At 42.5% G+C, this 14,683-nt stretch overlaps 1 protein-coding gene across 16 annotated transcripts in view; it reads right to left on the reverse strand.

Moving 5' to 3' along the window:
• The window catches only part of RUBCNL (rubicon like autophagy enhancer), a 46,203-nt gene extending 34,012 nt beyond the window's left edge, over positions 1–12,191 (reverse strand). For 4 of the 16 annotated variants that reach the window (XR_010123573.1, XR_010123572.1, XM_054446703.2 and 1 more), the window contains exon 1: positions 11,752–12,191. Coding sequence is in view for 1 of the 16 variants with exons in the window: in XM_063650844.1 (XP_063506914.1) it covers positions 2,535–2,598 (64 nt within the window). In the remaining 15 variants the exon portion in view is untranslated. Of the gene's footprint in view, positions 1–2,534; positions 2,701–3,083; positions 3,335–9,813; positions 9,862–11,043; positions 11,721–11,751 lie in introns of those variants that run through there. The other 12 variants (XM_063650843.1, XM_054446707.2, XM_063650842.1 and 9 more) reach the window with 12 other exon arrangements.
• Between the last annotated feature and the right edge of the window lie 2,492 nt (positions 12,192–14,683).

Below are 14,683 nucleotides of genomic sequence, written 5' to 3' on the forward strand. Positions count from 1 at the left end.
TAGCTGGGCATGGTGGCGGGCGCCTATAATCCCAGCTACTGAGGAGGCTGAGGCAGGAGAATCGCTTGAACCTGGCAGGCGGAGGTTGCAGTGAGACAAGATCGTGCCATTGCACTCCAGCCTGGACGACAGCGAGACTCTGTCTCAAAAAAAAAAAAAAAAAAGAGCTAGAGAAAAGACCTCTGTGGCAGATGTAACTGTTCTATTAATGGGGCAGAATTACTCATATAGGAATAGAAGTGAATCCACATTTCCTAAAACATGAAATTGTTCTCACCCAATAATAAAAGTTCAGTAGACCAAAATAAGGTACATATGAAAACTGTTCTTGAGACTTTGAGTCTCAAGAGTTTTGGAGACTTCTTGATTTGAGGGCCCTATATTTTAGTTTATACCTTCTGGAGTAATAAAGATTATAATTTATACACACACACACACACACAGTAGACCCTTGAACAACATGGATTTGAACTTTGTGGGTCCACTAACATGTGGATTTTCTTCCACATTTGTCACCATGACGCAGCAAGACTAACGCCTCTTTTTCCTCTTCCTCTTCAGTCTACTCAACATGAGAGGATGAGGATGAAGACCTTTATAATGATCTATTTCCACTTAATGAACAGTAAATATATTCTCTCTTCCTTATGGTTTTCTTAATGACATTTTCTTTTCTCTGCTTTATTGTAAGAATGCATTATATAGTATTATACACTAACACACAACATATGTGTTAATCAACTGTTTATGTTATCAGTAAGGCTGTGGTTAACAGTAGGTTATAAGTAGTGTTAAGTTTTGGGGGAGTCAAAAGTTGTGTGCAGATTTTCAACTGCACAGGGTGTTAGTGTCCCTAACCCCTGCATCGTGAAGGGTCAACTGTATGTGTGTGTGTATATATATATCTTTTGCACATGACATAGATTGTTTCTGGAGGCATATATATGTGTGTATATATATGTATATATATATATATATACACCTTTTGTATATAACATATATTAATATATAAATGCATCTTTTGTATGTAACATACATATATAAACATATACATGCATCTTGAAAACACTACGAAAGCCCCAAATCACCATTCACAAAATATCACAGAGTACAGCTGGTTGTGTTAACTGCCAGAACTCACCAGCCCAAAATGCCTATCTTCCTTCTCCTGACCTCAAATCCCACCTTGCGCACCAATTTCTATTTGTTACACATCTTTTCCTCTCCAATAATTCTGGATTTTATAATTACAAAAGGAAACCATGACTACATTTTTATAAAATGCCCAAACACAGAAGCCTAGAGTAAAAAGTGAACAGCGCTCATCACCCCAAGCCCCACAATCCTACTTTATTCTCAGAAATAACATTGTTAACCATTCTATTCTTTCTAGACCTTTATGAGTTAACGTACATATTTCAGACCAGAAGATATGTTTTCTTTTTTATACATATCCATGGGATCATACTGGAGATATTTTACAACTTATCTTCTTTTTCACTCAACATTATGTCTTGAGGGTCTAGGTGATTTTCCTAAACTGCGTTATCACTTTCTATTGTATAAATATATCATACTTACTTAGCCAGACCCTACTGATAGAAATTTATTTTTAGCTTTTTGCAGTTATACAGTATATAACAATGAACATCCTTGTTCATGTCATTTTTTGGTTGACTTTCTTTTTTTACTTCCTTTCTCTTACTAGTTCCACTCTTAGTCTGAGTCCATAGTTCATGATAGCCTCATTATTTCCAAGAGAATAAAACTATATAAGTAAGTTATGGTTTATTCTCAATTTTCTACACATATCTTTTGTGTGTTTGGTGGGGGGAGATGATTATAGATGTGAAACCACATGAAAAACATGCAATCTCAAATGGTAAAGCAGTAGTGATTCCAGGTGGTTTTGTTTTTCATTTTGTTTTCTTTGAGACGAGTTTCGCTCTGTTGCCCAGACTGGAGTACAGTGGCACGATCTCAGCTCGCTGCAACTTCTGCCTCGTGGATTCAAGAAATTCTCATGCCTCAGCCTCTCTAGCAGCTGGGATTACAGGTGGGCACCACCACTCCCACCTAATTTTTGTATTTTTAGTAGAGATGGAGTTTCACCATGTTGGCTGGTCTCAAACTCCTGACATCAAGTGATCCACCCAACTCGCCTTTCCAAAGTGCTGGATTGCAGGTGTGGGCCACTGTGCCTGCCTGATACCAGTGTTTTTTATAAACAAGTTACAGTCAATAGTTCAAAGAGAATGACCTTATTTGGAGCTTCCCATACATGGACTGACCTAAGTGAATTGAGCAAAAACCAACGTCCTCATAAAAAACAACTGTCAAAAGCAGGTGCTTGCTTCACTTCCTTCTAGAAAAGTGTTGTTGCTTCACAAAAATAACCAGCAGGTGCTGCTTTGCCAGGTTATAAAATCAAAGCATTGAGAGTTAGAATAGGCCCATAATAGATTCACAACCATGTCTAAGGTCACAGCTGGGCAGTGGCAGAGAGAAGACAAAAGGCCAAGTTGGACACTCACCAGGAGTATGAATTTCTCCAAGAGACAGATTGACACAGAGGAGAAAGTAATGATTGGAAACCATCAAAGTCCATGCAGTAGTGACAGGAGGTCAATATCCCCATTTTTTATTTTATCTTTAAGGCAAAAAATAATTTGCCAGGTGCTATGATACCACTGCCAGGTATGTTACTTGTTGCCATATTGTTTGTAGTGTGTTAGTTATTCAGTTAAGAAATATTTACTGAGCATCTACTACAGGTCTGGCATTGTTTTTTGTTTTGGTAGCACTGGGGTAACAGAGGGGACTAAAATAAGCTTCCTGCCCTTCCTCAGCTTATGTTCTGGAGGAAGGGAGATAGTGAATAGACATACATTTACACATTCAGACACACCAACATTTCAAGGACTGATAAGCAGAGGTAATACAGGTCTAAGCAATACTTAGCTTCTCAACATACTTCCTGCCACTGTCACAAAGGGGGTCCCTTTGAATCAGAGATAATTAGGTACAAAAAATAAAATCAACAAAAAACATTTAAAGGAAGAAATACCAATCTCAAAGCTTACCATCATTCTTACTGAGATTTTCCAGCTGGGATTAAAAGGTAAGCACAGGCCAGATCACTAGCGAACATATAAGCTGCCGCAAAGGCCCTGGACAAACAAGAGACTTCAGGACTCCTCCAGCCAAGCCATTGTGACATCAGAGTCAGTGGCCCCATCGAGAATGATTGCATCACTAGCGCCACCAGAGGCACAGTATTAACAGCAAAGATGCAACTTCTGCAGGAGGGATAGATGCCTCAGTGCCACCATGACGCCTACGGTGACCTCACAGAAGTATTTCAGATCATAAGCAGCCAGCACTTGGAGGGCAGAGCAGCTTTAGCTCCCACTATGTATAACAGTCTTCAAGTTATTTCATGAATAGGCAAAAGTACATCAGATTTAGGATTCAGGATTTTCTATGCCCCAACACTAACTGCCTATTGAATACACAACTGGGGGCATCAGAGTAAAGACACATCTTAAATCTTACCTTGTCAGTAATGCTTCCTTGGTCACCCTATAAAACCAGCAATTGCCCCTCCCAAACAGTTCCTATCCCTCTCTTTAGCTCTATTTCTCTCTTTAGCACAAATCTCATTGTATTTAACCTCAATGACTAGTACTCATCAGAATATTAAAACTATGAGGGCCCTTTTATTTTTATTTATTTATTTTTTTGAGACAGAGTTTCCATCTTGTTGCCCAGGGACAATCTCGGCTCACTGTGACCTCTGCCTCCCAAGTTCAAGCAATTCTCCTGCCTCAGTCTCCCAAGTAGCTGGGATTACAGGTGCCCGCCACTATGCCTGGCTAATTTTTTGTATTTTTAGTAGAGACAGGGTTTCACCATGTTGGCCAGGCTGGTCTTGAACTTCTGATCTCAGGTGATCCACCTACCTCGGCCTCCCAAAGTGCTGGGATTACAGGTACGAGCCACCGCAGGCGGCCGAGGGCACTTTTTAAAATAACGTATTTTGGACACTGCTTTGTCCCCAGAACCCAGAACAGTGGCAATAATAGGTGTTCAATAAATATATTCTTTGCACTTATGAATGAAATCATGAACAAATTATCAAACGATACCTAGGTATGGTTATGTTGGTTATTTCTTTGTCACCCAAGAAAGGAAGTCAAGAATGGATGTCACCCTTTAGAAGAAATTAGAAATCATGACCTAAATGTTCATCAACCATTTCCTTAGAATAAAGGATACTAGAGAATAGAAATCACAAATAAATAAGAGTCTAGAGTGAAAAGTAAAATTCATTTTTATCAATTTTATGGTACGTTACTAAGCACAGCCAGTAATAAACAAATACTGAGTAGAGCACGAATAAATCTTCAACTGTAGCATGTGAGCTGTTTGGTTACCACAGTTCCCCAGAACTTCTTCCCTTCTTTCTCAGGATCTACTTCTCTTCATGCTTTGACGTTAGGCAAAGATTCACATCCCAAAGAGAATAACAGAGCCTAAAACTATCACATATCAAATAGAAACCATCAAGATGCCCAATAATTTAACTCGACAGCTTCCAAAACAGTGTCCAGGAATTGCAGTAAACTGCAATTTTCCTATTTCATCTATATACTATATACTATGTTGTAATAAAAGCAGCAGAAAGGAAACAGTGCTATACTGTTTCCCTAGCTGGGTGGTATCACAAAGGACTCCACTCCAACTGATTTAGCCTTCGGTAATGACCATTAATTCTGAAGGTTTGCTGTCAGAAGAACACAAAAGAAGGACAGAAAGCAATCAAGAGAAATGGGTAAGTAAGAAGGGGAAGGCAAGGTTCATAGAAAATTGAATATTTCACCTAAAAGAACTGCAGGGTTGCCCAAAACACCCAAATGACTAACTCCCTGTGGTCACTGCATATGACACCCCTCCCAGTCTCATTCTGCAAAATCATAATTTGCAAAATTTCAGGTGTTATTATGCCAAGTTGAGAACTGAAATGGAGACCACTAGGGGACTTACCCAAAGTCTCGCCATTAGTAATTAGCAGAAGTAGGACAAAAACAAAAGTCTGAACCTGATCCAAAGCTGTTTCCACTGGTATTTCACATGTTCCGTGTGGGCTGAAATTAGCAGGCTATTTTCAATTTCATTAGCAAAGTAATTTTAAGAACTTTCCCATCAAACATGTCATAAAATATAGGATTAAGACCTACATAGGTATATTTGATTTCATGCCTCTGGACAATTGTTCACAAAATTTTATTATTATTCATATTTGTATAAAAAAACTTTGCACCACACAGATCTAATATAAGAATATTAATTTATACACCTTACATGTGTACAGTTATGCTAATACATTAGGATACATACAGCATATGTAAAAATAGAATTTTGTTCTTTCTTTCCAATGAATCATCTTACACTTAAAGGTAAACACCCTCCACTTTGGGGACCACCGCTAAATTAACATTCTACCTAAAAACCTTACATATAAAAAAAACAGATTTATATGCAACAGAATTTGATAACTAAGACTGTGAAAAAATATTAATACAGAAATTTACCCAAAGTAAAGGTAGGTAGCTGCACTTGAAAAATGGCTAGATTTCCATGTTTGGGCAAGTAAAATGGAAAGCCATATTGGAAAAATGGTCTGACAGTTCCTCAAATATTAAATATACAGTTACCATTTAATCTAATAATTCTACTCCTGGATATATATACCCAAGAGAAATGAGAACACACATTCACACAAAAACTTGTGCCCGAATATTTCTAGCAGCACTATTCATAATAGCCAAAAAGTGGAAACAAAGGAAATGACCATCAACTGATGAATTAACAAAGTGTGCTATACCCGTACAATGAAACGTTATTCAGCCATAATTAAAAATGAAGTACTAATTCATGCTCTGACATGAATGAGCACTGAAACGACTATGCTAAGTGAAAGAAGCCAGAAACAAAAGACATTTCATATACATATATATTTAAAATGTCCAGAATAGGCAAATCCATTGAAATAGAAAGGAGATTCGTGGTTGCTTAGGGTGGTGGGACGGGAAAAGCTAAAGGGTACCAGGTTTCTTTTTGAGGTAATGAAAATGTTATAAAAATCAACTGTGGTAATGATGGCATATATTTGTGAATAAACTGAAAATCACTGACTTGTACACTTTTCTTCTTTTTTTTTTTTTGGTTTTTGAGATGGAGTTTCGCTCTTGTTGCCCAGGCTGGAGTGCAATGGCGCGATCTCGGCTCACCTCAACCTCTGCCTCCTGGGTTCAAGCGATTCTCCTGCCTCAGCCTCCCGAATAGGTGGGATTACAGGCATGTGCCACCACGCCCAGCTATTTTTGTATTTTTAGTAGAGACAGGGTTTCTCCAGGTTTGTCAGACTGGTCTCGAACTCCTGACCTCAGGTGATCTGCCCGCCTCGGCCTCCGTTGCTCAGGCTAGAGTGCAGTGGCATGATCATGGCTCACTGCAGCCTTGACCTCCCGGGCTCAAGTGATCCTATTGTCTCAGCCTTTAGAGCAGCGAGGACCACAGGTGTGCCACCACATCTGGCCATTTTTTTATTTTTCTAGAGGAAAGGCCTCACTATGTTGCTCAGGTTGGTCTCAAACTCCTGGCCCCAAGCAATCCTCCTAGTTCAGCCTCCCAAAGTGCTGGGATTATAGGCAAGAGCCACCATGCCTGTCTAGACTTGTACACTTTAAATCAGTGAAGCATTTGGCATGTAAATTCTATCTCTATCTCGTATTTTTTAAAAAATAAGAATAGGAAATGCTCATCTCCCTTCAAAAAGATCTAGAACTAAAGGGAGCTGTATTTCATGGGCTACAGGGATCAAAAGAGCACAAGCTACACATTCAGCTGTGAACAAAAATACTGAAAGGATAGGAGAAAGTTAAAAGGAGAAGTAGAGAGTAGATAAGGGAAATACTGAATAAATGTGTCAAAAATAGGTAAGGAGAAGAAAGAGGAAGTAAAAGTGAAATTGTCATGATAGAACTATCTAGAAAAGGAAAAGAAAAAAAAAATCAAGGGCTGGTAAAGACAACAGGTGACCACCAGCAATTAAGCACCTACTGTCAGACCCTACCCTGAGGAATCCAGACATCCAAGATTATCTTTTTTTTTGAGACAGAGTTTCGCTCTTGTCACCCAGGCTGGAGTGCAGTGGCACGATCTCAGCTCACTGCAACCTCTGCCTCCCAGGTTCAAGCGATTCTCCTTGCCTTAGCCTCCCAAGTAGTTGGGATTACAGGTGCCCACCACCATGCCCGGCTAATTTTTTTTTGTATTTTTAGTAGAGACAGGGTTTCACTATGTTGTCCAGGCTAGTCTCGAACTCCTGACCTAGTGATCCACCAGCCTCAGCCTCCCAAAGTGCTGGGATTACAGGCATGAGCCACCACACCTGGCCTATCCATGCTTATCTTTCAACCAGTGCTGCAAGAATGCTCTAAGGCCAAGATTTACAGATGATAAACAAGGTAAAAAAAGTTAAGTATTGTGGTTATGTTCTTAAGTGCCTATTTTTTAGAAATATATATACAGAAGTATTTAGAAATAACTGATAGAATGTCAGTGGGGATGATAAATAGAAATAACTGGTAGAATTTCTTGAATTTGCTTTAAAATAATGCCAGCGGGCAACATGGATGAAGCACAACTGGCCATGTTGATAACTGCTGAATCTGGGAGAAGGGAGAAGGTTGTTCATTGTACTAGTCTATGTTTAAGTTTGAAATTTTCCATTAAAAAATTCCTGTAAGTTTTCTAAAAACCTTCAATTTGCTACATCTGTCCATGAGTCCCTAGGTTGCCTAACTGACCTCCTTATCTGCTACCTGGACACCTCTACACCCCTCTACCCATACCCTCTTGTGGATGTTTATTCACATGAAGACCTTACCCATCACCTTCAAACTGAGACCTTTCCCATCACCTTTGACAAAACCACATCTCTACAGGTAACCACTCTGCCCATGTACTGCCCTATAGCCTTCTCCACAGCATTCATCTTCTGACACCTTCCTCCTCATCAATTCATAACTAATACTTACATGACATTTAGTTCGTGCCTGGCACAGTTTCAAATTTTCTACACACACATCATTTCCTTATGCCTTGATTAGGTCAGAATCCTTCAAGGTGCTTCAGATTATTACCAACCTAGCCCAGCCCCCAACAAAAACGAACTCTCTTGGTTTCTACGCAGCAACATCCAAAGGGCAGCTGGAGGATGGGAGTGGGGTGAAGACTATTAAAGCTATCTTGATTAAGAAACAGCCAATATATGAGCAAAACCCATAAGTCCAGGTGGCATTGTTTGGAAAAACAGAAAGCAAGAAAACTATCATCTGTAATTTCACAGTATAATAGAAGATACATGGAGTGAATAATGAATTGTTTCTGCCATACTAAGACATATAGCCAGCCTACTTGAGGAGCTATTTTCAAATGACCAAGACCTAGGAGGCCCAGGCTAAACTAATCTAGCCCTAATTCTACAAGCACAGCGGTGAAGAGAAGATCTTTAAATCTTGTGGACTCAAATATCTCTTCAGAATATTAATATTCACACAGCATGCAGCAGACTGCCTATACCTTGGCAATGCTAGTGACATTGACATGTCTACCTCCCTGAGCCCAGATCACCATAAAACCAAGCCTAAACTAAGAGTGAGCAACCAAAAAACCCCCAGATTTTTATATGTCATGGGACAAATAAAATGATTTAACAATTGAGCCATAATTTTAAAAATACTTGCAAAATATGCATATAGATAAGTGCTAGTCCCTTCACTTAACAAACTTAAAAGTGGCCATGCCAAAAACTTCTAAGAATCATTTCCAAGTAAATACAGAGAAAATAGGGAAGTGCCCTAATATATTTTTGGAATTCAGTTCTTTTCTGATCAACTGTAGCTTGTCGGAATAAAAGAATGTAAAAGAGTATAAGAAGAATACATTTCTTTATAAGAATAATACAATACCTTTGAATACAATTCTTCTTATACTTACTCTACAATTGTACTTACTCTACAATTTTCTACAAACGTACTTACTCTAAAATTTTCATCATCTAAAATCAACCAGCAAACAGCACCTGCTGACTGTGGGTGCTTTTCAACGTTACCTGTTAAAAAAAAACTTTGAGGTCTAATTTACATTTACTTCTTTTAATAAATATAAAGCTAAGGATCATTGGAATGAATGCATGTTGAAACAATTTTTCAACATAATTGTTGGAAAAAATCACATTAAGTGTATAGTTTATTCTAACTTCTATTCATTTCCAGCCTACTGATGACAAAAAGGCTTGAATCTGAAACTTTTCTTTCTACACTCTGAGAAGTATTTTACTTTCACAGAGCATACTTTGTGCTCAGTAGAAACAAAGGATTCATTCAGTGTAGAATTATCATCATCATTTTACGGGTCAGAAAAGGAAGTAAAGTGATGACCACATAGCCACTCAGCAGCATGCTCAAGTCCAAACCCTGGAACCTTGTCCATAGCCCCTAGTCTCACCATCCATGTTGCCTCCGTGTGTGGGATAAAAGACAATGCAAAAGTTAAAACACTCGCACACACAGGACCCAATTAAATATAATTTTAATGCCAATCTGAGAAAAATGACTTATTAGCTGTGTGATTTTGAGCAATGCTCTTAACCTCCCCATGAAGGATGGTGTGAAAACGAACAGAATTGTAGCACGTGTATCAGTCTGGTACACAATGTCCTATGAAGGTTAGCTTTATTATTACCATCATTATTATTGCAGAAAGACTTTCAGTTCAGAATAAGACAGCACAGTTAAAGAGAACTAGTTTTATTTTCCAGCTTCTTAACTGAGTCATCTTTCAGCTCCTTTTAATTAAAAAGAAAAAACAATCAGAGATCTAATTGGGTATCAGGAAGATACACGATATGACTAACAGGCACTAATATTACTACACTTATAGTCTCTGGAAGTCTGGACATACTTATCCAAGAACTGCCTAAATTTTTACAATAACACACCATGCTAAATCTTCCATATTAGAAATTCCATATTTCTCTCCATGCTGAAAATAATCGTTCCATATTAGAAATACGAATGTAGATTTGGTAACAAGGGAAACTATTCAAATTTGCCAGTGCTATTATTTGTGTGCCTTCAGATGGGTGGGGAAAAAATGTGTCAGCAAGCAATGCACCCTTTCTTTAGTTTTTCACTCATTATCCTCTAAAGATCATGCAAAAAAAAAAAAAAAAAAAAACCCAACAAACGTTTACTCTTGGATGTTTAACCTTGGCTCTGACAGAATGTTCCCTGTATCAAAAAACAAGAATTCAGCCAACAATGTTTTTGCTGTTAAACGGTTGCATGAAGACTATGTCCAGTCAAATCTAACCCCTCACCCCGCTCCAAAGCTATGACCCTGAATTTTCATCAAAGTTCCTACCATCTCCCACTTTGTACAGGCCCTAAAGAAGTTAATGAAAAAGGCAAAGTTCCTGTCCTCTGCTGTCACTCAGTAATGAGCAGTTTCATGTGGCAGTGCAGAAACTGGGGTTTGAGAAACAGATGTGTCCTGACACTCTGGACTGGTAATCATGAAAACCCCAGCACTGCCATAAAGATGCTGTCTTAACTCGGCTCCAAACAACGTTCTGTCGGCGGCCGGCAGTGTTTCAGCGGGCAGCAATGTGGTGATACCTTCATAGTATACTTTACAGGCTTCAAAACACTTCCCTCCCTCCAGGCCATTAACCTTCTAAACCACACAGTGGGGTATGGCTGGAGTATTCCCCCCCTGAGGCAAGAGAACTGAAGTTCAAGGAGGTTTCTTGACTTGCCAAGATCTCTCCCCTACTTTGGCTTTAAGAAACTGGGTCTAAGAAACTCAAGCTTACGGATTCTCTGTCCTCTGCGCGCTCTCACCACATCTTCAATTCAAAGATCCTTCCAAATTCCATAGAAATAATCTAGTAAGGGCAGCTCTTGAGTATACCTTTTCCTTTGAGTCTTAATTTCCACTCAAGGCAAAATAACCCCTCCTCTGAAAGTTCTCCACGTTTTCCAAGCGGACAGCATCAAGTTCGCAGGGGATCCGTATCAGTCTCAGCAGGTGGACTTCACAAGGGGCGGGTTGGGGGAACGCCTGCCTGACCGTGTCCGGCGTGGCGGGGGGGTTGGGGGCGAGAAGGGGTGGGGTTGCTATGTAGGGCGCCCGGACCAAATCACACGCCGCGATTTCACACTCCAGCCTAGCTCAGTTATGTAGCCAAATGTTTTTCTGTCACCACATATCCACGACTTTGGCTGCGTTGAGGACGAGAACAGAGAAAAGACACTGATCCCAGAATACTGCGCCTGCGAGGACGCAGGGCGCAGGCTTTGTAGTCTCTGAGAATCTCCCTGCGTAAAAGTGTCCTGAGGTCCCGCTTCTGCGCCCTTCCCGGCCAAAGCCGAACACAGGGTCAACCTCACTCTACAAAGTCAACGGGATAGAAATCCGCCACCCCGCGAGGAGCCCCTTCCTACTGTCTCCAAGGAGTCCCCGACACTGCCCTGAGCGACCTGGGTGTCTCTGCTGGGCACAAACCTCTCTGGCGCCACTTCCACCGTCCAACCTCTCCCGCGGCGCTCCCTTCCCTTCTCCAACCATCCTCTCCACCCCGCGCCGCTCCCCTCTCGCCCCCGGCCCCGCCCGCCTCACCCAGCCAAACCCGAGCGGTGGAACGCTGCGCCGGGTAAACGCCGCGCGTCGGGTCCTCCCTCGCGCGGCTCTGGGCAGCGTTCCGTAGCCACCGCGCTCCCCGTAACAGCAGAAAGCGGAGGGAGGAGAGCTACCGAGGAGAGGACAGCGACGCCCCGACGCCGCCACGCCCCCCGCCTCCCACATGGGGGCCACCGTAGCTCTCTAGAAGCTCCTCAGGGAAGCAATGCGCCATTCCCGCCGCAGGCACCGAGACGTCGCCGAGACAGAAGAAACTCTGGCCATGCGCGCTCCTACACCGGTGCCTCGGCGCCCGGGCCCAGCACCACGCACCTATGCGCGCCTCTGCCGGTCCTCCTAGAAATCCCGCCCTGCCCTACCCGCGGCGCCAGACGCAACGACGCTTTCAGGGGTCAAAGACCTGGCAGAAATGACTTCCCAACCCCAGATGCCCCAAGCAGCAGTATTTAGCAGTCATACAATTGTCTGAAATGAAGAATGAGTAATCTGGATGAGTCGGCCCTGAAATCGACCTGCAACTTACCCGGAATGTGAGCTGTCTCTCTCTGACCTCTGCTGGCTGCTTCACCTGGAGTCGGAGTCCGACTCATTTAGCACTTCACTGTCCGCGTTAGTTCAGCCTTCACTATCAGCAACTCGTCACCTTGTCCTCTTGCAGCGAAGGTTTGGAATCCCATCACGGGTGTGCAGTGGTTAGTCCTGAGATCATGGTGGTGCTAGGAGAACCTGCCAACCAATACAGAAAGTTGTCACGAATAGAAACCTAAGCTCTGGCCGGGTGCGGTGGTTCAAGCCTGTGATCCCAACACCTACTTTGGGAGGCCAAGGCGGATGGATCACTTGAGGTTAGGAGTTCGAGACCAGCCTGGCCAACATGGTGAAAGCCTGTCTCTACTAAAAATATAAAAATTAGCCGAGCGTGGTGGCGGGCGCCTGTTATGCCGGCTACTAGGGAGGCTGAAGCAGGAGCAACCCGGGAGGCGGAGGTTGCAGTAAGCCGAGATCGCGCCATTGCAGTCCAGCCTGGGCGACAGAGCAAGACTCTGTCAAAAAACAAAAAAACAGAAAAACAAAAACCAAAAAGGAGAAGAAGGGAAGGAGGGAGGGAGGGAGGAAGGCAGGCAGGCAGGCAGGAAGGAACCCAAGCGAAGGAGGGAGGAAGGAAGGAAGGAAGGAAGGAAGGAACCTAAGCCAGGGAAGGGAAGGGAGGGGAGGGGAGGGGAGGGGCAGGGAGGGGAGGGGAGGGGAGGCGAGGGGAGAAGGAAGGAAGGAACCTAAGCCCAGGGAGGAAGGAAGGAAGGAAAAGTAGAAAGGAAGGAAGGAACCTAAGTCCCAGAAGGAAGGGAGGGAGGGATGGAGGAAGGAAGGAAGGAAGCTAAGCTCTCTCTCGCGGTGCCCTAACTTCTCCGGGGGAAGGACCTCTGAGCTGCCTGCACTGGTAATGACACATAGGTGAACCGGTCCTGGCTTTCTTAGAAGATTCCCTGCTGCATAAAACCGAATGCCGTTGCACTTTCCTGGGTTCCTTGGCTTTGTCCTTTGTCATTTCCAGGATGAAGCAGAGGCGCTGGTAATTTGGGTTTTACTTGCCTGGTACCTCTGGCATGGAGTGGCTAAACGGTGGCACCGTGTACTAGTTGCTGCCATCTTCAGATAAAATCTTGAATCAATATGACAAAAGTCAGATGAATACTAGCTACCAATCACCCTGCTTCCCTTGGCAGCCTGTTTGGAGCCTAGACCAGCTTCGACCTGCAAGAACTCTGGATATTTGGAATATTTAAAATTCCAAATACAGTATCCCAGGAATTCAGGTCAGCTGAAGGCCAATTGGGAAGGGCTTACCTTAAATGAATCAGAAAGAAAAAGGTGTGGGTGTGTGCTAACATTTTTTGAGTATCGGCTATGTGCCAGGTACTTTTTCTTATTATTTTAAGCAAGTCTATGAACATCCCTGAGAATAACAAATCATTGTTCCCATTTCACAAGGGGGAATCTATGACTTAGAGAGGTTTGAGTAACTTCCCCAAGGTCACAGAGCTAGTAGGTAGCACAGTTAGGCTTTGAAGGCAGGTGTATCTAATACCAAACCCTATGTCCAATTTCCACCATACCACCAGCAAGATGGAAGAATAATGAAATAAAGGGACCAGGAAAGAACCAGTTTCAGGAATATTTAAAGGGAAAGAGGAGTCAGGAGGAACTTAGAGAAAGAATCTTGAAACAAGAGGAAATGTCATGCCAGGTAAATCAGTGAGTCAAAAACCAAAAACAGCTGTACTAGTTGGCAGACCGGACATAGTCCAAGGCAAGAAAATCGTTCTTGTAGGGAGATTAGGATATTTTGGATCAAGATTGTGGGCTTTAGTCATCCCCTCTGAAGCCACTCTGAAATCACCTTTATCAAAACTGCCATAAGGCAGGCCTAGGCACTATCACGTGGACATCCTACTAAATCTGAGTATAGACGTTCGACATCTCGTCACAGATGCAGGAGGTTCACATTCTGAAAGAGCATCTCTAGGACTAAGGAGGAACATTCAAGGACAGGTTTTTCAAGTTAGGAATGCTCACTGGAAATCTGCTAGCACTAAATGCTGAGGCGTGGGCTTTCCAAGAATTTCCTGTGTGGTTAATTCTGAGAATGTCACTGATCCTTACAGACGGATCACCATGCAGAAAAGGAGAGGCTGGTTTGGGTTTTTTCATGGGGAAGGTGAACTTCCAGATCACAGTGCCCTCGAAGACACAGGGCTTGAAAGTCATGAGTGTCAGGGACAACTCACCGTGTCAGCTAGCCCAGCCGGGCTCATGCCCAGCACCCATTGATCACACACAAAGCTCCATTGTGGCCAGGACAGCCTCATAAAAGACCGAAAGCCTAGCAGCTGCCCGCCAAAACCCAGCCAGG

This window comes from Pongo pygmaeus, chromosome 14, assembly GCF_028885625.2.
Source record: "Pongo pygmaeus isolate AG05252 chromosome 14, NHGRI_mPonPyg2-v2.0_pri, whole genome shotgun sequence".
Taxonomy (NCBI): Eukaryota; Metazoa; Chordata; class Mammalia; order Primates; family Hominidae; genus Pongo; species Pongo pygmaeus.